General features: G+C 50.4%; 1 protein-coding gene across 3 annotated transcripts; it reads left to right on the top strand.

Annotated features, from left to right (window-relative positions):
- The first annotated feature begins 126 nt into the window (after window positions 1-126).
- Window positions 127-27,638, top strand: fam49bb (family with sequence similarity 49 member Bb). Of its 3 annotated transcripts, XM_076047513.1 has the most exons (13): window positions 127-340; window positions 513-603; window positions 7,237-7,328; window positions 17,047-17,132; window positions 17,942-18,063; window positions 18,609-18,714; window positions 21,926-22,065; window positions 23,705-23,782; window positions 24,552-24,668; window positions 24,752-24,831; window positions 25,410-25,536; window positions 25,612-25,682; window positions 26,694-27,638. In XM_076047513.1, exons 4-13 carry the CDS (start codon window positions 17,060-17,062, stop codon window positions 26,755-26,757), a joined length of 978 nt encoding a protein of 325 aa, XP_075903628.1. In that variant the 5' UTR covers window positions 127-340; window positions 513-603; window positions 7,237-7,328; window positions 17,047-17,059; the 3' UTR covers window positions 26,758-27,638. The 3 variants fall into 3 exon arrangements, with proteins under 3 accessions (XP_075903628.1, XP_075903629.1, XP_075903627.1); XM_076047514.1 differs by lacking the exon at window positions 127-340 and having other exon boundaries at window positions 450-603; window positions 17,050-17,132; XM_076047512.1 differs by lacking the exon at window positions 127-340 and having other exon boundaries at window positions 450-603.
- The last annotated feature ends 79 nt before the right edge of the window (window positions 27,639-27,717 follow it).

Below are 27,717 nucleotides of genomic sequence, written 5' to 3'. Positions count from 1 at the left end.
AAAAAAAAAAGAGATAATAATCGCTATCCCTGCTGTTTAACCCTGATAAGATTGTTTTGTTCGGGAAACCATAAAAAGTCAAAGTAATACAGTACAAATGAATATTGATAAGAGTGCTTTATTGCAACAGAACTGACAGACTCGACAGCCATCAGTGATAACAACCAGCCAACGAACCTCCGCCCTCAATAAAAAAAACCTCACTAAAACGGAGAAATCGCCGTTGTGGTGGCTGCCTGGGGAAATCGATGCGTCACGTCCACCCGGCGGTGGTGACGCAAGGAGAGCTCGGCGGGTGTCGGATGAACCGGGCGGGTCTCTATTCCGGCACGGGAGGGAGGTGCGTGTAACGCCCCCCACCCGCTTCCTCCGCGGCGAGAAGTGGCTCAAACCGAACACTCCCCCTCCTCTCTCTTGCGCCCCCGCCCCTTCCTTCGCTCGTGGTCTGACGGTCGCGATGACGCTCGATAACTAACCCGGAAACGGCGAAACCGCTTTTCTTCTCCTTCCAGTGCCGCCGTACCGCCGCCGCTGTACCGCTGGCTGGCTCCCTAGCGTGGTGTCCACACGTCGACTCCCCGTGTTCCTCCACCGAGTATTAAGGTAAAGGACATTTTCATAAAAATAAAATTCTAATTCACTTCTTCTTTTTTTTATTTTTTATTTCCCCCACCCTGTCATCTCGACTAACCGCTGTCGCTGTCCACCGGTTGCCATTCTGGCTCTTAGCTCCATGTGTCTTGTATGTGTAGGTTTTTTTTTTTTTTTTAATTTTAAATTTTTTCCTCGTTCATCAAAATGTGAACAATCTAACGGATCCGGTGGAACAAAGCTCGCGCATCGCTAAGTTTATGTGAAAACCAAACAGTTCGGTTGAGCAGGGGGAAATGCTCGCGCCCCACTTTGGTCTCACAGACTCGACACACCGTTAACTTCCCCATTTGCGAACAACGGCAGGCTTCGGTAGGTTCGACGCTGGGGCTCCGCCGCCGCCGCCTGGCTGCTAATCTTCCTGTTGTTGGTTGTTTTTTTTTGTGTGTGTGTTGATGTCGCTCGCCTGACCCGTAATCACTCGTGCCCGGCTTGTCAACAGTGTTTCTGCCTCTGTCCGCAGCGGAGATCCGGGGAGGCTGGAACACTGTAAATCTAACCCGATGACAGGGATTAAGAGCGCTGGCTCGCTAGCAGTCAGTTATGCAGCGTGATGCGTTCATGGACCGACTGACTGACTGCCTTTTAAAGAAAGGGTCACATGCATGTGGCGGATTTGGCACGGCCACAGCTGGTTTCTCCTCTAATTCTTCCCCCGATTCTGCGTATTTTTGTGCTTGCTGCTGTCGGTTCGGTGGACAATGCTAATTAGCGTAGTGGAAATGCTACTGCTGGAACATAGAAGTACGCCTGCATCAAAACGTGGCATGGTGTTCAAAAGTATAAACGGGAACATTCACCACCAATTCACGTCATTCAATCTCTGAGATCTCAGTTTTTGCCACTGTTGGTGAACTCTATGTCACAGTCATAGTGCTGAATAATTTACGTTTTAACTGTTGCATGAAAAGTAGTTATTTTGTTTTGTTTAATGTTAGCAATGTCATCGATCAATTTTACAGGGCCATATCCCCCCCCCCACACACACACACACCCGCCTTCATCAGCCTGTGACTTTGCTGAAAATTCCTGCACTTCTCCATTTGTTTTTGGGTCTCTACATCACATGTTTACACAGCTCAGCATACATCCACTTGTGGTTTTTCTTCATTTCCTTCCTTGCGCTTAACCTTTGCATTGGTTCTGAAAGTGGAAGTGGGAGATCCTGGAAACCAGATTTGATGGGCTCTGACTCAAGTTAAATTGATTGGGATCCAAAATTTTGTCCCTCCACTACAAAGCGGCGCCGGCACGTCACCACTGGGCCGCTGTGCAGCTGATGCCATCGCGCTCTGCACAAATCGGCATTTCCCAGCGTCATATCAGCTGAGTTTTATGTGTTCCTCCTTTTTTTAAATGGCAAACCGTCAATGCTGATGCCAATGAGGTCAAGTCTTGCTCCAGTTAGGTGCACCAGACTTGAGACTCGTACGTAAGTCCACAATAGGAAGTCCAGGCATGCATATTACTGTGTTGTGTCACTTAACCTGGATTCAGTAGGAAATAGTGCGGGCCCTTTATTGCAGACACGGCTTTACTATCTGTAATAACGTGCCTGCAGGCTACTGAGCTTGGCCTATTTTGAAACCGGTCTTCATCACATCGGCCTGTATTCACTCTCAGAGAAGGAAGTATCGTCTTTCACCCGGTGTTGCCGTTTTCTTTGAGGGAGGAATGCAACTATGCGCCTTTCAGCCCCTCCAGCGTGAAGTGCCGGAGAGCGGCGTCGCTAACACGTGTGTGTGTGTGTGTGTGTGTCTGTCTGTGTGTGCTGCTGCTGCTGCAGTGGCAGTGGCAGTGGCGGCAGCAGCAGCAGCAGCAGTAGGCTCCACTGTAGGAAGGACGTGGTGCAACTTGTTGTGTGCGCCGTGTCTTCTGAGGGAGTTGCACACAACAGCTGATATTTCCTCATTTAGAGTTGCGTCACATTCAGACAGCAGTTAGGTTTGTGCAAGTCAGGGAAAAAGACTCCCTGCTGCAACAAGAAAGTGAAATCTGGTTTGTGGCACCTTAGAGGCGATGCCAGACGAAGACGGGTCGCCTCGAGAGTGCAACGAACACGTGTCACCCCCTCACCGATGAATTGTCAGCTTCTGTGGAATGTGTCAAAGTCACCAAGAGGTCCACATGCAAGCTGCCACCCTGGACACGTCCAGCGCCACCGAGCTGCCAGCTTTAGGTTTGGGTTACACTGATTCTAGGTCTGATGAAGTAGTGAGCTCTTGACATTTGTATTGGACAAATCTACAGGTAAAAATTTGTTAGATTCCTTTTTTCTTACTTCCAGGTGTGCACAAACTACAGGTGAATCTAGATTTCAAAATAAACATAAATGGGTTATCGGTATCGGTCTTGAAAAGCTGGAAGGTATCGACTTGAAAAAACACATTGTGCATCCCCAGTTACTATTACGTGTTTTTGCTATATTACTGAAGTTATTTTGGATGCACAGTCGGAACCTAAACACAAAGAATATTGAAATCTGTTTCAAAAAAATCGTACATACGTGTGTGTGTGTGTCCACCCTCTGTTCTATAGACTAACTGGCAGCCCGGCCGAGTGCCCCTCTCTCTCTCTCTCTCTCTCTCACTTCACTGTACTCACAATGGAAAGGCATCGATCCCTCCCTGTGGCTTAATGCTTTTTGCCCAGTTGTTTGGATCAAGTTCACGTGAGTGGTTTGACCTGCCGAGCGTTTCTGCTCGAACCCATCGCCGCTGCAGGTTTTTGTCTCAACTGTTTGGATTGAAATCTCAACACCTCGCTGTGTCGCCGGACGCAGCAAAGGTGTGAGGGTGCCTTCGCTGTTCTTCTGTGTGAACAGCAATGCATAAAAACATAGTTTCCACAGTGCATTTGAAAGTCTGAGCGTCGCAGGTCACGCGACGTCAACACGTCACTACGTCGATGTCGCTCAAACACGCGTCGCTTCTCCCTCGTCGTCCTCGTCGAGCCTCCACGAGACTGAAAGTCGAAGCTTTTCGCCGGTTGATTCAGAGCGACGACGCAAACAAGCGGCCTGTTTTACGAGCGCTGTTCGGCTTTCCGTCACATCTGCATGTCTGCTCACGTCCGTCTGCAGAGCGCGGCTGCGATGACGACGCGCCTGAGTCACTCAGTGGTGGTGTTGGTAGAACCCTTTAAATCCCCCCCCCCCCGTCCGTCCGTCATTATGGAGCCAGTGGGAGAAGGAGTGCGAGTCAAGTGGTGCCGGCGGCTCGCGGGACGGATTTATTTCCCACTTTGTTGGTTTGGCGCAGGCCGGCTGGTCGGCTCTCCACTTCCTCACATCCAACTCATAATGCTCGCTTAAAGGGCACTATTTATTTATTTATTTATTTATTGCAAATGATGCTCCCCGTATGAAGCAGCATCGCTGTGTGAAATAAAAAGCAGGCAACAGAAATGGAACTTTGAATGGCGCTGAGTCTCTATTAATACCTCGGGCCACTATAGAGTCCCAAGCTGTCACTTAGCGCCCCCACCCCCACTCCTTTCACACCACAGGCACACGAAACCCGCCTCCAGGCTTTGGAGTAAAAAAGAGAAAAATCTGGACGGCTGAAAGGATTTCCCCCTTTGACTGCCACGCGGACCGTGAACGCATCGCATTCGGTCACACAGTGTCAACTGAAAAAGAAACAAGATTTATTCTTCCCCCCCCCCCCCGCGCTGACGTCGACCGCGTTCCGGCGTGTTGCAGCCGGCAGACATGAGACCAGAGAGCAGGGGAGCGGCTACAGATGGCCCATCAGCACGCGAGAAATTTTTTCTCTTTGAATAAATAAAAAAAAAAAAAAGCAACATGCAGCTCTGCATCCCACGCAGCGACCGCTCGTCCTTCCGAGTTGTTGAAAGCTCCTGACCACGCCACAACTTTTTTGCAGGTTGCAATATGGCGGCACGTTTTTTGCACCTCACGGACGCGACTTTATCGGCGATGGGAGCGGGTGTGTGCGTGACAGAGGACACGCTGCACAAGCAGAGTTATTGATCAGCCGCATCCGCCGCCCACGCACGCCGGCCCCGTTTCTGTGGACTCCTTCATGTGGTCGAGCACGTTATTCTGAAGAAAGAGAGGAGGCGCTGCCAAGTGTGAAAGCCCCCAAGAAATAGTTTTTTAAAGGCGCTGCAGTGCGGTCCAGCTCAGGGAGGAGGGCATCAGAACCAAGCAAATGCATCTTTAAAACAACAGGAAGTGTGTGTTTGTATGCGTTTACTCGTGCTGTATTGTTTTATTGCTAATGGCCTGGTGAATGAATGGAAACAGGTGGAGTTGAATGTGACCAGATCACAACTGGTGCGACTCGAAGGAAACCTGAATTCAGATTAGGGATGTTAACAATTAATTGATTATCGATAATTGTTGATTAAGAATTTAATTGATTAAATTAGTAGCAATTATTAGCAATTAATTGAATGAATGTAAAAATGGGCCACAATTTGACCCTCAACATTAACTAAGGGTTGAATAATGTGTTCCTCACACATTTTTCATTGTGAAATTTAGGTTCTCAGGAAAAATCGCCGCTTATCAATTAATCGTTAATCGATCGCTAAGGTTATTAATGAATTAATCAATAATTTGCATCCCTAGTTCAGATTTATCGGACCTGCTTTCTTTGACTTTTTGCCGTCGTTTGATGTCGGGGCTGCCTGCCGGGAGTTGACCCTGGCCCTCCCTTCATTTCCTTCGCTTTAATTGTGGCTCAAAGGTTGCGCGCACACACTCGCGCCTTTGCGTAATCTGCCCCCTCCCACCACGCCACGGTCTCGGTCACGGTTTTCCTCTGAGTCACTCGCCTAATCATGAGCATTGTAATATTTTCAGCAACAACAACACCGCTGTGACTGAAATAGGTTTTTCCTATTTTAGCTGAATAAAAGTCTTAATTAGGTTGCTTAACTGCTTCATTACATTTCACACTGACTTGGTCAGAGCGTTGGAAGCCTCCTCTGGAAAAAGCTGTCGCAGCTCCTGTGGTTTAAACAGCAACGATAGCAGATCAGCGCTCTGAATCTGAGGGTTTCTGTATTGGCACGAGCTTCTTTTTTTTTTTATCTTTTAAAGCAAATCTGGGTAAATGTTAATCAGCACTTCCACTTTCAGCAGATTATCTCTCGTATTCTCATTTGCATGGAGTCACGCTGAGCGCCGGTGGGCCCTGTGGAGGTCACGCTCCGTGTCCTTCTACGGGCCTCGGAGGAAACACTCGGGCCTGAAGTTACACACACGTGGGAAAGATGCGGCCGGGGGCGAAGGTGGGCGACCAGGCCCGCGGTGCGCACCGGGGAGATTAAGCAGCTCTAAGCGGCTTAAGCGCAAGAGATGCTGAGTGATAATGGCCAATAGAATTTATAGCAGATAATCAGATCAGCCGTCAGCTGATGGTGGGATTAGTCGCACAAGTGATGACACCGCTTTCGAGCGGGACAAAAGGCGACGCCTCTTTCTCCGTTCCACCGGAGAACCTCTGCAAAGACAAACGGCTGCCATTTCGGGAGAAAAAAAAAAAATCTGAATGAATAAATAGACAGACGGGCGAGTTGCGAGCTCCTCCGCATGCCGTCGGCCTGACTGTATCCCACATATAACCCCGTGTGCTTATTCAACTGATGATCTGGCCTCATGTCACGGCCCCCAGCTGCAGCCGTGATGCATGGCTGCCTCCCGAGACGCCCGGCCGGGCCGCAGATGTCACCCAGAATGCCCCTGGAGGACCCGGCGGCTCGCTGGGAGTCGCTCCTGTGGTCAGTTTGTGCGAAGGGGGGGGGGTGAGGGGAAAGTCTCTGCTGGAAGCCGGAACGAGACCAGACGCCAGATGCAAAGAATGCTACTTGTTGACTTTCGTTTAAAATAATTACTTTCATTGGTCCTCAGTCCTCTCACTCTGCGAAGGTTTTCACGTTTGTAGTCTGATCACAGCCGTGCGTGACTAACACTCCCGCCACAGCCGCGCATTTGTGAAAAGGTTGCTGAAGAAAGAGTTTCCATTAACCCCCCCCCCGGCACCCACCTCGACCCTAACACCAACAAACTGGGCTTTCACAACACGTGAAGAGCGTTTGTTGCGCTGTGAGGTCTTAGCTGACAAACCGGGGATTTGTTCAGCCGCTCGCAGTTTGACGAAGCGGCTCGGCGGGACGAGCTCGGCCGCGTTGTAGTTTCTGCTGTAGCTGGCCGGGAGCCCCGAGGTGAATCAGAGGAAGTGTTGCTCAAACGGAAGTGGTGTGAGTGTTGTGTGTTGTGTTTTTTTCCTCCCCTATTTCTTTCTTTTGTTCAGCGTTATTTTTCTTCTCTCAGAGCTGCTGCTGCTGCGCCATCTTGTGCAGAAAACTGTTGTGAATCTCTTTTTCAGTTCAGTTTAACTTTATTGTCATTACGTGTACAAGTACAAGGTAACAAAATGCCGTTTAGCGTCGAACCAGAAGTGCAATACAATCATTTACAGTTGATATATACACAGATTTGGTGCTGTGAACATTCTATACAGTTAGATATAATATATGGGTTCTATGGATGGATACAGACTCAATATACAGAATATGGGAGACTTGTACATATGATGCCGCCCTGTGTTTCAGAGGCTGACCTCTGCTGGAGGACAGTGACCCGGCGAACACCTGCCCGGCCGGGACTCCCTGCCCCCGACACTCCAGCAGCAGCACCACTGCCGGTACGTCCGCGAGAAAGAGACGCTTGTATCGCCGGTCAGAAACACTTGTGAGTCCCACGGCAGAATGCATTCATTACGGGAAGCTGAATCTACTTGAAGTCAATAGGCTGCGCGTCTGCATGGCACAAATCACCGTTTGTCAGCTTGCACGCTGCAGGGTGGGACTCTTTATCTCAGGTTTTTCCAGGTCTATTTATAGCCGCTCCAGGGCGTGATGTGCTCAGGGCAGATTTGAATGAGCGCACGCCGGCCGCACCGGAGCAGCGGTGTTGTCGAAGCAACGTCCAGTTTGGGGCGTCTATTGTTTCAAGCAAATTAGTGCAGAAATGAGCTATAAATAGCAGCTGAGTCACTAACTGTGTTTTCTCTCCACTGGTGGAAACTCCACACTAATGTTCCTTCTGTTAAGTCGGCCAAGTGACTTTTTTTTTTTTAAGGTCCAGAATCTAGAAAAGAGGCGTTTTTAGGTGACTATCATTAGGAGTCGGGTCCCTGTTGCCCAGGTGGCTCAAAATGAACCAATGCTGCCACTTCTGAAACTCTTAAGAATCACAATTCAACAAGGCAAAACATAAACTAGCAGTCAAAAGTTTGCTCATGTATTCGATGTCTTCAGTATCTATCTGTAGTGTAGAAAGTAGAAGAAATTGCATGGGAAGGTGTGTCCAAACTTTTGACTGGTCGTGTAAATTGACGTATTTAAGTTGCCTGGTCACTTTTTCTCTTTCTAGTTTGTACTGAAGGAAAAGTGAAGTTTCCTCATCTTAATGCAGCTACAGCTTCTTTTTTTTTTATGTTGGAGCCGGTGTGTGTGGTGGTGGAACACAACCCAAGTCGGCTGCAGAGCTGCGGTAGGTCGGCGCACCGTGCTGGAGGTGACCTGTCATTATGGTGCATCCGTGCCTATTATTGTACCGTGACTGTGCCGTGTCGTCATCACACACACACACACACACACACACACACACGCGTGTCCCTCTGGTCCAGAGTTGAGAACCTCCAGACCGCCGGCTCCCTTCACTTGCTGACACAAGTCGCAAGAAGAGGAAGTCAGACCAGGTCCGAGGTGACTTCAGCTAGTTGTGCTTTCAGGGAGAACTGCACCCTCCCGTCAGCTGATGTGCCCCCCGCTCCCCACACACACATTGTCTCCTTGGAGATTGTTACCATGAACACCCCGCCCTCGCTCCATTGGCTACCCCCGAGCCATTTTCTCTCTCTCTTTCTATTTCCTGACGGTTGATCCTCAGGTGGTTCGTGCACAAGGTCTCCAAGCGTGCCCGTGTCAGTGCCGGGTCAACCTGCTGTAGCACCTCACTGGAGCTTTGCCTCCATCCACTCACTGAAATAGCCCCTGCGAGCGCCGCGCTGCTATTTCAGTCGGCACGCAGCTGCAGACTTTGCCTCTTTGTTGCGCCGAGAGCGGAGCCTCGTCGGTGCTGCGGTGCCCAGGCTGCCGTGACTGTGCCTGCAGGATGGATTAGCCTCGCTAAGCCCACTGGAAGGTGTTTGGGAGCAGCCCGAGGTGACGCTTATCTCGCCTCTGCTGGATCAACAGCGCCCCCAGCTGGCGGAGTTCACCTGCATCGAAGGCCAAATGTTGCCAGGGATCCTCGTGCAGCTGTTTAGTCCTTTGAAACCTGGCATGGGCAAACTACGGTGGGGGGGGGGGGCCCATGTGTGGCCCGTTAAGCTTTTTAATCCGGCCTGCCAAACTTTAAGAAATGATCTGAATAGTGAGTAAGTCTTAAATAGATAAATAGTTTTAAAGAGCTAAATGGCATCAGGCTTCAAAGACACAAATTGTGTTGTCACTTTGCTGTGGTTTATTTTCAATACACCTTAAAGTACATGCTTTCTACCTATCACATGGTACATTATTTCCTCCTATGAGGGGGCTCACCAAAACACTCCATCCATCTGCTGCTGCTCCGGCCCCCTCCGTCACATTTCACAGCCCATTGTGACCCACCAGGCCAAGACTTTGCCCACCGCTGTTCCAAACGCCCCTGGAGGGATGAGTTGGTTTGGTGTGTACACCTTTGTACACCTTTGTACCCGTGTGTACACAGCCTTTATAACCAGCATACCCGATGAATCCCCTCCCCCGCTGATGTCTCATGTCCTGACTCAGCATATGGCGGCCGCTCGGGCCCTCGCCAGGCGGCTCATTTGAGATGATCCGTCTGAGTGGGTGTGATGTGCAGAGTGGTTTGTTATGTCAGCTAAAAGCTCCCGGCTCCTCCCGACGGGCCGTCTATTATTCATGCGGCGGCCGCCGCGCAGCTTCCTTCCCGGGTCGCCCCTCCAGGAGCACGTCGGCCTGCTGCTGTCGCTCTGCGCTGGCTGTCACATTGTCACTACAGTGGAAGAACCCCCCCCCCCCCCCACACACACACACACACACACACTGCCTGCATGGCACGGCTGCAGGTCGGCGTTTCAAACTGGCTCCTTGGTTCTGGAGCATTTTGAACGTGGAAATTCAGCATCAGCGGAACCTGCCCTGTGAGACACTGGATACAGTGTATACAGTGTTACATAATTGTGTCTCAGCGTCGCCTCAGGAGGTAAAAGACACCATGCTGCCGTCCTCAAATCCCTCAGAATGTTAAACAATGAGCATTTGTTGTTTTTTTCCTTCCTTCTGAAACTGAAGTTACTTTTTCGTTGCCTAAATGGCTTCGTTTCCTTTTTGGCAGAACGAGAGGTTTATTTTCTGAAGGACTTTGTGTGAACACTGGGTGGCGCTCTCGCATCAGACATGCCTCTTGTTGTTTTTGCAGGAAATTGACAAATTTCCCTGGGGTTTCTTCTGAAACGTGGATTTATTGTCCAAATTGCTGTCGCTTGATTTCTTGATTAATTTGAGGATTTCAGCATTGATGAAGGCTGCGTGTGAGGCAACAACAACAACAAACAACAAGGTTGGGAGTGGTCCCTCCTCTCCTCTATTCACTGCCCGACCAGCAATCCTGTTTCCATCCCCCAGATGGCGCTCTTGACTCACAGACTGAACACGCTGCCACTCCTCAGTCTGTTAAGCCTCATCCTTCCAAAATGCTCTGGGTGCCCCACCCTAATTTTGGCAGAGCTGTGCTGAGCCAGAAAAAAAAAATCCCCCCAAAAAAACCCTACACTGCAACTGACTTTATTCCTGCATTTTTCTAATCGCTGTTTTCGAAGTATAATCGCCAAGGCTGCGAGTGAGGCCCTGAACACTGCACTGTGTTGTCATAAGGAGGGAGGCTGGCGGACGCCGCGGTGACTCACCGACGTCACCGCGAGTCAAAAGGTCAAAGGAATAATGATGGTTTCGGGGGGCAGTTTTATCTGAATCTCGGCGTGGGGCAATGGGTTTTGCAGGAAGCGGCTGCCCTGAAGGCTGCCGCCGTCGCCGTCATGCCCTGGAAAGAAATGTAAAAAAAAAAAATCAAATAAATGACGAGCAGAGAGCAGAGAGGACTCCCAAGGGCAGGCAGGGTGTGGACGGATCTTCACACACACACACACACACACACACACACACACACACACACACACACACACACACACACACCACCACCACCGTGGTGGCTTTAGAACCCAATGACTTTGTTTATTCACAATATACTTGCAGCTTTTTTTTCTTTTGATGCATCAATTAGTTCATCTTTTTTTTATATTTTTTTGATTTTTTATTTTTTTACATTTTTTTATTTATTTTTTAATGATACATATTTTTTTGATTTCCCAGACAAATGACCGGATGTGAGCGCCAGCGCTCCCTTCGAGTGGAGCCGGCGTTAATTTTTTTTCTCCCTTTCTTTCTTTTTTTTTTTTTAGCTGACTCTTGTGTACGTGCCTGTTGCCATGGTTTCCAACTTTCATCAGGTACTGTCCAAAGAGAGGAGGATGCTGGGGGGGGGGGCTCTAAGCTGTGGATGAGGCGGGTGTCCCCTCTTTCATCCCACCTCTCATCTGCTCCCCTCCTGCACCATCAGCCTCTTTCGCCCGGCGTTTCTCTCCCTCCGTCCGTCCTCATTTTGTTTTGTTTTTTAATTGGCGAGAGCTTGTGGTTGGGTTTTCTTGTCTCCCAGGTGAAGGCAGGTGGAAGCAGCGGCGAAGCGAGGGGTCACGTGCAGCCGCTCGCGTTCCTCCGCGAGGTTTGTTATGATTTTCCCGAAATCTGGCTAAAGGAGGGCGGCGGCGGAGGACAGGGGGGGGCGTAAGCTGATGTTTACACAGGGTACAATAACACAGGAGAAGGGGCGTGGCTACGAGGTAGTGGAGTTCACCCGCATAAATAAACAAAAAGACCCCCCCCCCCCCCCCCCCCCCCCCCTAAAAGAAGAAGAAAAAAAAACCTGTTTAGTCAGCTGGAGAGGGTTGGGAGGAGACGGAATGGGAGTGATGGGAGTGATGGGAGGGTGGAAGTGTGGGGGGGCGAGCGGGAAGGATGGTTGTGCGTGCATGTGTGTGTTGGGGGGCGGGGGTACATGCCTGCCATCCCCCCACCCCACCCTTTTGGGGGGTTGAAGTGCTCCCCCATTTTCTGCCTGTCGTATCCAGCCAGTGTCAGGGAGCTCCGGCGGGCCCGGCTCCGCCCGGCTCCACCCGGCTCCGCCCGGCTGGGCTAATGGGATGTGGCGTGTCACTCGGGGAATGTAGGTCAAGTTTAAAGCTGAGCCGAGCCGGAGCCCCACCCACTGCTGCAGTGTGACGCCTGTACACACACACACACACACGCACGCACACATGAGCACACGCCCCCACCTCCTCCTCGACGCCCAGTCGGCATCTCCACCCTCAAAATATCTCTGAAAATTCATTTTCCCCCTCATTTTTCCACTAAATGTCGCTGAAACATAAGAATAAGATTGCGTCTTGTTTGTACTCACACACAGACACACATGAGCACACGCCTACTCCTCCTCCTCCACTACGCCCAGTCGGCATCTCCACCCCGAGAATATCTGTGAAAATTCATCTACAATTTTTTCCCCCCTCCTTCTTCATCTAAATGTCGTGGATACATACGAATAAGATTGTCCTGTTTGTACACACACGCGCATAATCCCCATCGCACAGCCCCCTCCCTCTCCTCCGCACCCGGGGCGAGCTCTCAGCCTGTCCACGGCGGAGCCCACGTGACGGCGCGTCGGGGGGAGGGGAGGGCGTTGCGTTTTCTCTCCTCCCTCCCTCTCGTAGTAAAAGCAGCGGGGCACGTGGATCGTCACGCTGCGGCCGAGTAGCGGAATGTCAGCGGCGCCCCCTTCCTCCCGCCCCCTACCCCTCCGCACTGGTTGCCCACTAGCGGTGGAGCTGCTGCACCCCCACCCCACCCTGTTTTTCTTTTTTCCTCTCTTTGACGCTGCCGCAGTGGCGTGTGTGAGCGGTGCCCTGCTCCGGGCAGGGAGGCACCGGCAGGCGGTGCCATGCAGAGGTCAGGCTGCTGCATGGGCGTGGCACTGTTATGGTGCCTTTTCAGCAAAACAAGCCTCAGCCGTGCCGCTGTCTGTGCAGCCTGGAAATCTACTCTAATAAAGAATATCTGTGTGATGAAATGCCATTAGATTGTAATTCAAGGATATCCAATCATTTGTCTCAAATTGTGCCAAACTAAACAGGGACAACACGCATTGCATTAGAACTGCAACTCTAGCGCTCCCTGGTTTACTTTTTAATATTTAAATTATATTTAAATAATATTAGAAGGATTTGCTGAGCTATGCAAAAAAAAAAAAAAAAAAAAAGATAAACCCTGATTAATCACAAAGTGCCCAGTCGTGGAATTAAATATTCTCCACCGTCTCCAGTTGACTTCACGTCGCGGCTAATCTGCTGTTTTTGCTGCATTACCTCATCTGTATTAATATATTCATGCGCTTCTCGAGTGTTACTACTACGCTACTCGCTCCTCGCCCCGGCTCCTCGCCTCCCATTGGCTGGCCCGCCGTGTTTTCAATGGCACCAAAATTTTTTTTGCCTCCATGGATACAGCGAAGCTGTTGGGTAGATCGGCTTGTCCAATGAGAGGGCTGCGCGGGCTCCCGCTCGTCAGATTCTACCCCCCCCCCCCCCCGGCCCCTCGCAGGCGGCCCCTCCCTCACCTCCCCCCTCCCCCACCCACCCTCTCTTGCCGCCAGCACGCGATGGCCTGGTGGGGGGGTTCAAAATAACAACAGGGCTCTGCAGTGGGCAGGACGTGGCGGCGCTGGCTGGGTGTGACCCAGGAACCTCTCAATCTCCCCCTGATAGATTATCTGTGCAGACGGCGCCTCGCGTCCCTCTTCCCTGCCCGGCTGCTGCCATAGGATGAGGAAGCCACTCACTCACTCAATCACTCACTGCAGCCTCTTCTTTTTAATCTTATCTTTTCATGTTGTCATCAGAAGAAGTGACTAAATTAAGTTCATTAACTTCACTCTGTCTTTTCTTACAACTGATCTCGTTGGTTCTTTTATCTCAGACAAAGATTTTTTTTTAAGTCTTTTTTTTTTTTTAATTGATTTTTCTTCACAGAGAGATAGTGTATGAAGTAACTTCATTCAGAAGCAAAATTGAACAGAAATATCACAAATATAAGCATCATAACTCCCCTTGCTCCAATAGAGCCCCGTCCCTGCAACAATATTACTGTACCATTAAACAACCTAGGTCACAATTACAAAGATAACTATAGAAGTATACATACAAATATGTAAACCCTAACCCTATAATAGTGATGATACGTATATAAAAAATAATATATAAAAAAACTAAGTAAATAAATAAAATAATAATGGTTAAAATAAAACCGTTTTTTTCTGAAGTGAATAAAACTAAAGATAAAAAAAAAAAGGTTATAAGACAATCAATCAAGAATGGTCTTTATGAGTTTCAAAATATAAACAACACAGGATCAGTCACATAAACAACAAATATTAGTGATATCTAATTTCACTATATCATTTAAGAATATAGTTTAAAATCTATGAGACATCGCTTTTAAGGTGTATTTACCTGACGTGTTGTGGTGTGTTCTTCCATCAGTGAAGAGTGTCACATGACGTTGGCGTGTGACTCGTCTTGATAAGCAAATAAACATCAGCTGATAAAGACGAGTCACACAGCAGCACCATGTGACGCTCTGATGAAGGTGGAAGAACACAGCGAAACACGTCAGGAGTCTATGTCTGAGATAAAGGAACCAACGAGATGATGATCAGAAATGATGAAATGCCTCAAAGTGGGAGCTCGCCAACAACTGATGTGTCGATATTTTTGGAGGAAATCATTTTTAAAGGACTGTCTTTGATCATAAACACATTTATCTGCCCTGCTGAAGTTTCTCTGTCAGACTGTGATGCGCTGCCAAACAAATCCCTGCCCATCCTCAAATTCTCTCTCCCCCCCCACCCCGTCCTTAAAATGACCTCATTTCGTGTTGCCCGCTGCGGCCCTGCGACGGCTGCCAGCGTCCACACGGAGACTCTGCCATGCGGCGAGAGGGCGTGAGAGGTCCCGGCCGACAGAGGGCGCCGTTGGCAGCGAAGGCACCCACCGCTCTCATCCTCCTCCTCCTCCTCCTTTGAGGTCGGAGCAGGTGCCGCCTTCCCACAGTCAGCAAGGTGGCGGCTGCCCGGCGCAGCCACAGCCAGCGCCTGGACCTTCACATCACATTAGGGGGCGCTAATGAGACGAGGCCGTGCAGGGCAGGTGGTCGGCTGGAGCGGCCGCGCGGATCCGACAAACAGACAAACGGACAAACACAATCGCAGATGTGGATGATGGGATGATGTGGATGAAAGGCCTCTAAATAGATGCCAGGAAATGCAATTTTTTTATAAGAAATAAAATGAAAAACAAATGGTTTTTATTGAAAGGCCACTTTAAAGTCCCTGTGGTGACCTTCAGTCATTCATTGACTAGTGGTGGGAAGGATGAGCGCTAACAATAATAATGATTAGCATTGCTATCTATCTGTCTGTCTATTATTACTCCATATTTCATTACTCTATATTTCATTACTCTCTATATATTATTAGTCTTTATATATTATATTACTCTATACTGATAAAGAACACTAGTAACAGTTCTTTGATGGCTTGCTAGTACTGTGTAATTGCAACATTTCTACTCTGTCGGGTCACAAACTGGCCGATCGTCTCCAACCTCCAGTTCAACAAGGACACGACCCCAGTCAAGGTTTTTCAAAACTACTACTGGCACTCTCCCCCCTCCCAGCTCGCCCCCCTACCCCGGCCCCCCTGCTGCGATTCATGCATTTTAAAGCCGCTACATGCCATGCTCGGCCTGCGACTGCTGACTCGTTGCTCTGCTCTTTGGGCGCCACCTCCCTTGTCTGCACGCATTACCTGCCACGGCGTGACACGCCTTGTCACCAGCCGCAGCTCCATCACTCATCTTCCCCATTGGGTGGGGTGGGGGGTAAGGGAGGTGGTTGTCAAACGCGTCGCCCCTGACGGACTCTGCTGCAATTTGTCATATGCCTGTTGACCTTTGGCCCCCCCACCCCCACGAGAGACGGATCAGCTGTGTGATTTCCAGGATGGAGAGGGTTCCACATGTCTGTCGCATCCTGTGCAGGTCAAAGCCGAGGTGCACGATAAGTACAGGTGGACAGGGTCTAGAGCAGGCGTGGGGCAAACTACGGCCCGGGGGCCACATGCGGCCTGTTAAACTTTTTAATCCGGCCTGTTGAACTTGAAGAAATTGTATTGATAGTTAGTAAGACCTGAAATAGCTGTATTTCATTAGTTTTTCAGTGTTTTAAGAGTCATTTCCATAAAGACCTTAATACCTTGGGGCTTCAATAGGCATTAAAGCACATGTTTTCTACACATCCCATGATGTATATCTATATCACTCCATCCATCTGCTGCTGCTCCGGCCCCCTTTGTCAAATTCCAGAGCACATTGTTGCTCACCAGTCAAAAAGTTTGCCCACCCCTGGTCTATAATGTGTGTGTGTGTATAGTGGAGGGCTGCAGACGGCATGAGAACCTTTATGGTAGCCATTCAACAACAAGCCGTATGTGCACGTATATCGTTGCACAGTAGTGCATTTGTCCCGTCTCGTCTGTCGGCCGCTGCATTTTGCGACCGGTTCACTCTGCCGCACGCAAGGTACTTATGCATTACTAAGCCGCGTTAAATATTGACGACGTGCTTCTGCTCCCGTCGACGACTCGAACCTCATCGTCATCACCAATGCAGACGCACACCTTGCAGGTCTTTGCGTGCAGATTTGTCGCGCGCCGACATCAAAGTTGCGGCTCGCCCGCGTCTGCGTGTGCTCAGCGGATCGCTTTTGCATGCCGCCCGTAAAACCTGCGCGGTTGCCGGGAAGAAACTCAACAAAGCAGAAAAAAATACGAAAAACAAAAAAGGATGGAGGAGGTTTTTTTTTCGTTTGATTTATTTTTGGAGACTCCTTCTCTCTCTCTGCTGGCATGTGTTTTGTTGAGAGCATGGCCACAGGAAACACATGTTGAGGGAAGGGTGTCCAAGGAGAACTCGGTCATGGTGTCTGCGGGCACATCTGGGCCACGGCAGAGCACACAAACACAAACACGCACACACACACACACACACACACACACACTGACACACCCGAGCAGTGAAGCACAACAGGAGTGAGGTGACTTGGATACACCGCCGCCTACTCACTCCAATCCTTCCCCTCATTTATTGATTTTTTTTTTTCTTAATCCTCCTCTCTGTTTTCCCTCAGCAGGTATTCCAACATGGGGAACCTACTGAAAGTTCTAACTTGCACAGACCTGGAACAGGAGCCCAATTTTTTCCTGGATTTCGAGAGTGAGTTTCCCTTTTTAATAATTGCTTCTTCTTTAAATATCGATCGGAGGTGCGCCTCACCCATCACCCACAGCACCCCCGACTCTTCTCACCTCAGCAATGCACACACTCACACTCACACTCACACACACACACACACACACACACACACACACACGCGCGCACCCTCTGTTCTTCCCAGCGGCGAAAGAACCCAAATCTGCTGTTGAAGCCCCTGCACTTTCCTTCAACCTGCCTCTTCTACACCGAACTGTGTGTGGAATATCAATCAGAAGAGAGCTGCAACACTCACACACACACACCCCTTACCCAAAATATAAAGCAGCTAAGTTCAGCTGCTGGGTAGCCCGAGGCCCTCAGCGCAGCTTGATCCTGTGCACTTGTGTTCTCACATTTGGCAAACCCAGACACTCACAGAGTTGCACCTTTGGAGAAATCAGCGGCTCATACGCACCGCACTGTTTCTAGGTAAAACATTTTTTGGAGACGAACTGAACATCACAGCAAATACCTGCATTTGTTTGTATTGGGGCTTTCTTCTGATGAATTTGGTTTCAAAGCTGGTACAACTTCATTTAAAATCCCAGGATGCCATTACATTATTGCATTCATTAGAATTTTAAAATGGATATAAATAGAAAACAATGTTTGAAAGCAACCAAAGAAAGACATCTCTCCTTTTCTCTCTCGCAACAGCAAATTTAAATTTCCATCGTTGGCTTTTATCTGGTAAATTCTGGACTATGCTCCAGTCACATGTGCCCCGTCTTGACCTCCTTTTTGTTCTTGTTTTTGTCCTTTTCCTGCAGACGCCCAGCCCACAGAAGCAGAGCGGGAGGTGTGGGAGCAGGTGGACGTGGTGCTGAAGGATGCAAAGGGCATCCTGGATGAGCTGCAGGCGTACAAAGGAGCCGGTGCGGAGATCAGAGAGGTACACCCTGAAAAAACATCCCAGTTCGGTGGTCCAGATGCGGGGAGCCCAGTTGTCGCAGGCAGGGAGGAAGGGAGGGAGGGAGCGCTGCACTCGTCCGCAGAGAGTTCATGCTGCCACGTTGTGTGTCCAAGCATCCAAGCAGTGAGATGTAACTTGAAGAAAACACTTATGCAGTTGATGTGTTTTTGAAGGCGACAAACGCGCACAGACCATTAAAATCATGAAGTCCACAGCATCAATACTCGTAATTGGAGATTCGCTCAAAGCTGCGAAACTCTTGTAATGTGACTTTGTATGAACCGTTTGCTTGCAGACTTTGATTTCTAACCTTTTAATCTCGCGCCTCAGCGGACACGGTCTCAAGTGGCGCATTTCAGGGTGAAAAAAGAAACTTCAGAAGGAGCTTCGACAGCTTTGAAACGTTAATTTAACGTCAGCGGACCAGCGCCCAGCTCTGTATTAATAATATGTGGGATAAAATCTGAAAACGTTTGTTTGAGTGTAATATTTCGACCACTGATCTTTTCTCTCTGTTCTCTTAGGCCATCCAGAACCCAAGCGACGAGGCGCTGCAGGAGCAGGCGTGGGCGGCCGTGGTTCCCCTGGTGGGGAAGCTGAAAAAATTCTACGAGTTCTCCCAGAGACTAGGTACGCAACCCTGCTGGAACCTTCGTCGTTGGGACGTGTTGGTTTTTATTTCTTACGCGACTGGGTGTCCAACCCCCGCACCCTCCTCCCCACCACCACCACGGGGGCCGACAGATGTCCTCCCGTGCGCTAAAAGGTCTTTCTGAGAGGCCGGCGCCGCCGCGCAGACACAGCCGCCACGCATGACCTTAATTGTTTGCATGTGCATCCGTGATATTGACTGCTGAGCTGCAAAAGTCAACAGACATGCGACGGGCGTGCACGCACGCACGCACACTCGTGCGAGTGGCACGCGCGCGCCAGTCTTACATAAACGCGCCTTGAAAACGCTCTCAGCCGTGCATCGCTCAACATGTTGCTTGCGTAGCACTGCGCGCTGACCTCTGCGCCGAGCCGCCGCTATAGGTTGTTTAATTAGCACGAGCGTCGGGGGAGGGTAGGGTGGGGCGAAGGGGGAGGAGTCAGCGGGCCCGCCGCTTCCCTCCTTGTGACCCCGAGGCTTTGCCTGGGCTTGGGGGAGGAGGAGGAGGAGGAGCTGAGTCTGCCATGCCTCGGCGCCTACAAATGAGTAATCCCAGTGGGCTTGGAGAAGGTAGTCAATGGGAGCGACGGCGGCGGCGGCAGCGGTGGTTATGTAATAAAGTAGGCCACCTCCCTCCCAGCCACGACTGCTGCTCCACTTCCCCGCCTGGACTCCGGGGCTCCGGGAGCCGCCGTGCGCTGGGCCAACGTCCACAGCGAGGAGACCTTCGCTGCAGCAGCAGCAGCAGCAGCAGCAGCAGCGAGGGCGGAAAACATCATGAAGGGAGATTATGTAATTGTGTTGTGCAAAGGAAATGCTTTTCTTCATCTCTGTCGGCCGCTGGAGCACCTGCGCACCTTTTGACCCCACATGAAGGTCCAGCATTGAGACCCCCACCAACCCTCAGGTCCCTCCCCAAGACTTGCTCACTTCCTACAGCATTGACATTGCTGAATGTTACTTTGCAAGAGAAGCAGTAATGGAAAATTTAGGTTATTGAACAGAGTGCAAGTTTTCTTAGAAAAGGCACTCGGCTTCTCATAATCCATATGGAATATTGTAATGATAATAATTATTATTGTAATTATCATTATATTAACCGGTCTGGTTTAGTCATCCTGGTTTGCCTCCCAGTCTTCCTGGGCTCTTGGTTCCGTCCCCCGGCCCCTCCTCCTCCTCGGTGGCGCCGCGCCTCGGCGGTGACCTGATGGGATCCGACGTGCGCTGTGCTCTTGCACACTGCAGCGCCCCCTTTCTGAAGGCCTGGGAGCTGCTCCGTCTTCGCTCGTCGTGTTCCTGGCTCGTGTAAAGTTTGCTGCACCTCCGTCCATCTTCCTCCAGTCGCTCTCAGTTCATCTCACGTCTGCTGCTAATCCAGATTTTTTTTCCCCGGGCTGCGTTGACAGACTAATGGTCACATGTAATCAACAAGAACCGCAAAGGACGCTCAGCCGCGTAAATCTGTGCAAAGTGCTGGGCTTTGCAGCATCAGCTGCTGATCTCCTGGAGGTTATGTCATCGCGGAGAGTCTCTGCTGCGTCTAGACTGAGCTCTGAACCGGAGTCGACCTCGAGGAATAAATTGCAAGATTCCAATACGTTTTAAATTGCCTGTCTGAGCGAGCTGCCTATATTTTATTTCCCCGCCGTGCCACTCGGGTGGACGTTCACCATGTTCACATTTCTCCATCCGCTGCTCCTCCTAATGATCACTCTGAGGGTCTGAGGGTATTCCATGTCCAGCCGTGGCACAGGCTTTGTATTTACTTACTGTCAAAACAATGAGTGTAATCCTGTTTGAATGACCCCCCCCAATCCCCCTGCCCTCCCCTCCCCCGTTTTTCATGCCAATGAGATAATTAGCCCCCGTGTCTCATCTGCATCTGAGCAGGAAACCCCCCACAACCCCAAACAGCCAGCGAGGACCTCCGGGCGTTTTTGGGCGCCACCGACGCCCCATTATCCTCCTCTTCCTCCTCCTCTTCCTCCTCCTCCTCCTGCTCCGTCCTAATCAGGATGTTTGTGCGGGCTGACACGGGGCACCGCTCACGTATCCCCGCCGTGGTCCAGTTTAAGACCCGTTTTTTATTGTCCTCGGCCGTCAAACACAAAGAGGAACCTCGGCCGTGGTTGCACAGTCTGAAGTTTAGCGTCGGAATGAGTTCAGCTTGCAACCTCATTTTAGTTAAAACAAAACAAAACAAAACAAAAAGTAAGTTACGCACATTAGTGGATGAATCTTGCATATTATACATAAAGTTCAATTGACCAATGAGTTTTTTCCCCCCTTCTGGAAAATATGCAGAGAGCCCGTCCGTCTTCAACCGCTCGCTCCGCTTTTCCGAAAGTGTGCGCCCAAGCATGCAGTTCGGTCTGGAAATCGTCCCTTTGTGATGTCACAAAGACCTGCTTGTGTCCCCCGTCCAAACGTGGGAGGTCTTGGTGAAGCGCTGTTTTTCTTTTTGTCGTTTTTTTTTTTTTTTTTTTTTTGAAAGCATGAAGCCGAAAGCGAGTGTTTGTGTAGGCGGCTGCGGAGCTGCATGAGCCGTTTTTTTCTCCACAGTTAATCCTGTGAGGCTCTGCTGAATTCCAGCATTAGACATCACGATCCGGCAGTTGCTTTAATTAATAATAAGAAAAAAGTAGTTGTTCCAACCTTGCAATGCTTAATCTAAGAAAAACCTGTGAACTTGCTGCATGTTCTCCCCCTCTAAAGTTTTTGACTTAATGGGCCCATAGAGCATGTGCAGTTGTGTCCCTTCCCATCATGCCTCTGTAACTCTCATGTTCTGAATGGTTCTGGAGAACGTCACTTACAGACACGTCAGGATGCGGGCCAATCAGAGCGAGCTGAGGCAGCTGCACGTTCAACGTTGTGACGTCACGTTGGGAATAAATTCTTCTGCTGATTTTCTGGCCTTTATCAGGACTAAAAGACCACAAGTGAAAAATCTACAATAGAAGCATTTGCTATGAATCGTGTTTCAGGTCACAGTCGTCCCGTCAGCCGTTTTCAAGGCGTTTATTTTTGTATTGCAAAAATGGAAAAATGCTTTTTGGGCCCATGGGATTTTTTCTGCAGTACCTCGAGTGGCCACTGGGGAAAGAAAAATTTGGCACGCCACCATATCGCCAGTCCAGTAAGTATCCAGTTGTGATAATACATCCATGGTTGTGCACCTCCATGCAGAGGCGGCGCTGCACAGCCTGCTGGGATCTCTGACCAGCGAGACTTACGACAACACCACTCAGCACCTGGAGCGAGAGCAGGCGCTGGCCAAGCAGTTCGCCGAGATCCTGCACTTCACGCTGCGCTTTGACGAGCTCAAGGTAACGACCGCCCCCCGCCTCCCCCCCGCACCCCCACCACCACCACTTTAGGAAAACAGAAGAAGAAGAAAGAAGTGTTAATGCGAGCAGGCCGAGTTCTCGACCCCCCTTCTTGCAAACTGCTGATGCCCCCCGAATTGATTTCTGCCGCCGTGCAATTTGAAGCCCAGCCGCCGCCGCAGCGTGATTAGCATTTAATTAGAATCCCGCTCCTGCTCGGCTGTTTGGACAGGAGCGGCGGTGTCAGTCGAATGGCTAATGAGGGCTTTGGCCGGGGGAGGACGGCAGGCTTGCAAATTGTTGTTGCCCTGAGCAGAGCAGCCTCCAGCAGAATGTGGCAGGTCTCAGGTTTTGTGTTGCGCTGGGTTCCCCCCCCCCCCCCCCCCCCCGCCCCCCCCAAACGTTAGAGAAACTTTGAAAGATCCAGCCAGCCTGCATTCAGACACAACCCCAGGAGGAGGAGAAGAAGAAGAAGAAGACACACATACACACACACACACACACACACACACACACACACACACACACACACAGGGAGCTCAGCGGTGGCCCATTGTCAAACATATAACCACTTGTGCACTCATCTGGATGGACAGGGGGATCTGAGACCCCCCCCACTCCTTACATACCAAAACTTAAAAAAACACAGCCGACCGAAGCCCCCGGGGGGCGCCGTCTCCCTGCCACGTCCCAATTAGTGCCCACTGGCCCAGACTGGCAGGGTTGGTAGGTGGGGGGGTGCAAGGTGGCACGCCGGGCCCATTCATCAATCTTTCACACCCGTGCGCGAGGGCTTCTGACCTAGTTTAAAGTGTTTGTGCTGTGGCGGCGGCGGTGGCCCCTCCCCTCGGTGGCCACGCAGCGAGCACCCGCCCCCATTGTGGCGGGATTAGACCACCGTCCGTCCGTCAGTCCGCCATCGTCGTGGTTGATGGCGCACGATTGTTGGTAATTGGCCGGGTGACGGCTGGCGCTGGCGCTTCAAAGAGAGACGTCTTCCATTGCAGGGATGAAACTGGACGCTTCATTATTTTTTGGGGGGGGAAGCTGCGCAGGCGTTGGATCTCCGTCGTCTCACCTCGTTCTAATGAGGGCCTGGCCACGCAAAGGCCCGGCCTTAACCCGAAAAGCGCCAAATTTCTCCTGACAGGGTGGGAGGGGGCGGGGCCTGGCTGGGCCCGGGGGTTTGGTTGAGTGTCAGGGAATTCAAATCCACTTGAGCAAATGAAAATGTCATCTTAGCTGCGCTCTCTTTCTCTTTTCCCGTCGTGTCCGCCCCCACTGAGCTCTGAGTTTCTGGCTTGTGGGCTGAAGCCTCCCATGAATTCGACCAAAAATGTTCATTTTGTCTTCGTTGATAGATTTGCTCTTGTTTTCAAGACGTAAAGATGTGAACTGCTTGACGGTGTCATTTGCCCGCTGGCCGACCTGGACGGACCTGCTAGAGCCCGTCCAGTCGGCCAGCGCTAAAGAAAATGAGAGTGAATGAAGCCTCCCATCATGTTTGATCCCAGGCTGAATGTCCTGCTGCAGGCTGGCCCACCTGCATACATCCATACACACATAACATACACACACACACACGCACACAAATGCTCTTCCTTCCATTAAAAAGCTCTTCTTTCCTCCCTGCCAACAGATGACTAATCCTGCCATTCAGAACGACTTCAGCTATTACAGGAGAACTCTGAGCCGAATGCGGATCAACAACGTGCCGGTGAGTACACCATGCCCCCCCCCCACTCCCTCACCCCCAGGCTCCACTAATTAAAGACGCTCCAGCCGCCGTAACGAGGCTACCGAGTCCACGCTTTGGCGCTGGCGGTGGTTTGCATAATTATTTAGTTTGTTAAACGGCTTCCCGAGGGGACAAACTCGCAGAGGATTGCTGCTCGTTCTGGCTTCACGGCCTTGAAGCCGCGAAAGACTTGAGCCTCCACCTGTTTCACGAAATCCCAGAGGCAGAGTTTGCAGCATTTTTTTTCGTTCTGTGTATCAAGCAGCCCCATTTTCCTCCAAGAGTGTCGCTCCTCCGCTCATCTGATGACCATTAAGGCCTCCAGTCAGAGTCTGGAGATACTCCGATCCCGTCTGAGTGCGGGCGGCTTCAGTGGGAAGGTGGTGAGGTGACGGGCAGAGGGTGGCAGGAGAGCAGGGGAGCAGGGGAGCCCTCTTCGCAACAGGAAGACAAAAAGCTACAGCGGGAGCTGCGGCGCTAATTAGAGAGCGGCGGTGCAGGAGGAGGAGGAGGAGGAGGAGGAGGAGGAGGAGGATGATGATGGAGGCTCATCCCAAATTAGTCGCACGGCTCCGACCCCGAGTAGAGGAAGACGCAGCTTCAGTCAGTCAGTCAGTCAGTTACTGTCCCGTTCACACAGACGTTGAAAAATAAAAGTTGATAAATGGGCAGACGCGTCGCTCTGGTGCAGTTCAAAAACAAAGGAGTGTTTTATCATCAGAAGTGTTTTCTCTGCGATTGTTTCCAGGCGGAGGGCGAGAACGAGGTCAACAACGAACTGGCCAACCGGATATCCCTGTTCTACGCCGACGCCACGCCCATGCTGAAGACATTAAGCGACGGCACCACCAAGTTTGTGTCGGAGGTGAGGCGGGCGGGAGTGACGTCTGAGCCCGGAGCGGATCGAACTCCATTCTCACTCTTGCTCTTTCTTTCTTTACCCGACAGAACAAGAACCTGCCCATCGAGAACACGACGGACTGCTTGAGTACCATGGCCACTGTGTGCAAAGTCATGCTGGAAACACCGTGAGTGAGAGTCCAACCCTGCTGCCCCTGGGTGGCCGCGCACTTCACCAGTTAAAACTGCAGGCAGGCCGTCGTGTTTTCAGCTGGTCTCAGCACCGCCGACCGCCTGAGCTGCACCGGGGAGGGAAAAACAAACAGCAGCTGCAGCGAGCTGCCTTTTTAAAAAGCATAGAAGAAGAAGAAGAAGAAGAAGAGAAAAGTGGATGCTGCACTGGAGGCAGTTTTAACTGCGTTTTTGCTGCAAAATAGCAACAAATGACCATGAAAATGTTGACCTTGACGGATTTGATGATTTTCATTTTTGGATCAATTCTTAGTTACACAGTTCCAGATTCAAGAGAACAACCCCTCCCTCCAACTCTCCACCCACACACGCACCCACGCACCCGGATGTCTCTCTCCACTACAGACAAAAGACTCTCTTTCACCAAATTATAAGCCTCTTCACCAGCTTTTATAATTTGATGATTTTATTGAAGTCCCGCCTCAGTTTGATTGAGGAAGCCTCAAACCGTTGCTCCCTGGCTGAACTCTCATTGAGAAAAACATCTGATTTGTCTGCCCCCCCCCGCGCTCAGGGAGTACCGCAGCCGCTTCTCCAGCGAGGAGACGGTGTCCTTCTGCCTGCGGGTCATGGTCGGCGTCATCATCCTCTACGACTACGTGCACCCCGTGGGCGCCTTCGCAAAGTCTTCCAAAATCGACGTGAGTACGAGCCGCTGACTGACACCGAGTCGGGTGAGTGCTGGACCGACCATCAGTCTCCCTTTGTGCCCGCAGATGAAAGGCTGCATCAAGGTGCTGAAGGAGCAGCCTCCCAGCAGCGTGGAAGGCCTCCTCAACGCTCTCAGGTGAGGCTCCGCCTTTGCTTTTTCTCTCCTCTTCCTCCGCCGTGCGCTCAGGCGATGGCGACCTGGCGGCCGAGGCCAGCTTCCCCGGGCCCTCCGGCCGCCGCCGACATTTGGAGTGAGTCGTGCGCGGCAGACGGCGGGCGGCGTTGACTCATCCCGGTCACGCTCGGGTTTGGTGCCTGCGCCGCTGCGGGAAGGCGGGATTGCTTGTGACACTCCGTCCTCCTCTTCCTCGTCCCCGATCCCGCCGCCCTCACTGCTGCCGCCGCCGCCGCCGCCGCCGCGCTCACAGCTGCTGCGGCTGTCGTGACCTCACGTCCGCGTCTCTGGCTCCGCGCCGGCCCCCCCAGGCAGGCAGAGGAGGGGGAAGAGGGGGAGGAGGGGCTGCCAGTGACGGGAAGGCATTCGGATGTCAAGCGATTTCTGTGACTGAGGATTCATGTTTTTTTTTTTTTTGTTGTTGTTGTTTTTTTAACGTGAGATTAGGTTGATTTAAGATTATTCCAGTGGCACAAACAGTCACGTGACATTGATCCAGTCTGAACTAGCCAGTGCAGCGGTGCTTTAGGTCATTATTTATTGGTGATTCTATTTGATATTTTCTGCCCCGATGCTTTTAAAATGTGAGATTCGTTCATCGTCTTCGTAGTATTTATAGCAAGTATTTCATTCAATATCAAATAGATTTATTTTTTGGGAAATGAGTCTCATTACAAACAGGAGAATAATAAATTGAGGTTGTTTCCACTGCGTTTAGTCTATCAGCCCTGCGCTCTGGATGTCTTGATTGATTGATTGATTGATTGATTGATCTGTTTATTTGAGTGTCAGACACTGTGATTGGTGCCGTGCCCTCATGCCTCTACTGCCAGAGAGGAGGCCTTAATACCATTGTAATTCACTTTCATTCATTTTTCCCGCTCTGCGATGCTCCGGTGTGCACTTGACTAGATTTCATCATGCGCTGGCAGCGCCCGCACGCACTCAGGTTGCCTTCGTTGTCCCCCACAGGTACACAACCAAGCATCTGAATGACGAATCGACCAACAAGACTATCAAGAGCATGCTGCAGTAGGACCGAGCTGCCGCCATTGCCGCCGCCGCCGCCGCCGCTGCTACAACTGCTTGCCTCACACCCTGCTGGGGGAGACGCCGCTCTCCCCACTGATGTTGGTGCACAGAACTTGTTCCCTTGTTTTTTTTTTTTTGTTGTTCTTAAATGAATTGTTCTTATTATTTTGAATACGGTTAAAGAGCTGCCACTCTGCCACACCTTTTTATTGTTTTCTTTTGTTTTCTATTGCAAAATGCTACTGCCATGATGAACGTCTTTTTCTGTGCCAAAAAGATGTTTTGCTGAGATGTAAATGTTTCCGAGGAAGAGGCCATGACACGGTGGCAGCTAACGAAAGCAAAGAGGTTTCTCTGCTGTTCTGGAACATGTTCGCTTTCCTTGAGTTAAGGGACAGGAGGGCTTTGACTTGAAAATGAGAAAAAAATAAATGAAAAAAAATAGAGAGAGAGATATATTATATATATATATATCGAGAAGTATATATATTATTTTTGTTTGATTCGTTATTTAATATTACATCTTCTGCATGATGAAAATGTCTTTTGCTTCTATTTAAAACGAATGGTTCAGTTCAGTTTGTCTGCTCCGTTGTGCAGCATTATTGTTGTTATTATTGTTAAATGTTTTTGTTATTGAAATGGTACGTGAAATGAGATTTTACGAGTACTGTTCTTTTATATTTTTTATAGGTTTTAAATTTGTGCATATGTCCCTTTTTCATGGTTGTAATGTTCATTTTTCAGTTGAAAATTTTAAACTGTGACGTGTGCAGAGGGGTTCGGGGGGGGGAGAGAAATATGAGTCCGACATTTTTGGAGTCGTTGCTGTAAACGGACAGTGTTTGTCATGGCTGGAAATTAAAAAAGGAGAACGTTGTTTCCTACACGTCTCGTCTGGCTTTCCTCTGTGATCTGCTGGAGTCACTGAGCAGAGATGAAGTGGCTCCGCCCGCTTCCACCG

Source organism: Nelusetta ayraudi, unplaced genomic scaffold (assembly GCF_046127955.1).
Source record: "Nelusetta ayraudi isolate G7.1 ecotype Tasmania unplaced genomic scaffold, CSIRO-AGI_Nayr_v1 ptg000094l, whole genome shotgun sequence".
Taxonomy (NCBI): domain Eukaryota; kingdom Metazoa; phylum Chordata; class Actinopteri; order Tetraodontiformes; family Monacanthidae; genus Nelusetta; species Nelusetta ayraudi.
The sequence above is the reverse complement of the archived record's forward strand: the minus strand, read 5'-3'. Positions and strand labels throughout refer to the sequence as shown.

Excerpts from the sequence above, each read along its gene's own strand:
- fam49bb (XM_076047513.1), top strand. The coding sequence starts at position 17,060 with ATGGGGAACCTACTGAAAGTTCTAACTTGCACAGACCTGGAACAGGAG. Across the intron at positions 25,537-25,611 it reads CAAAGTCTTCCAAAATCGAC|ATGAAAGGCTGCATCAAGGT; the intron begins GTGAGTACGAGC and ends TTGTGCCCGCAG. Across the intron at positions 25,683-26,693 it reads GGCCTCCTCAACGCTCTCAG|GTACACAACCAAGCATCTGA; the intron begins GTGAGGCTCCGC and ends TGTCCCCCACAG.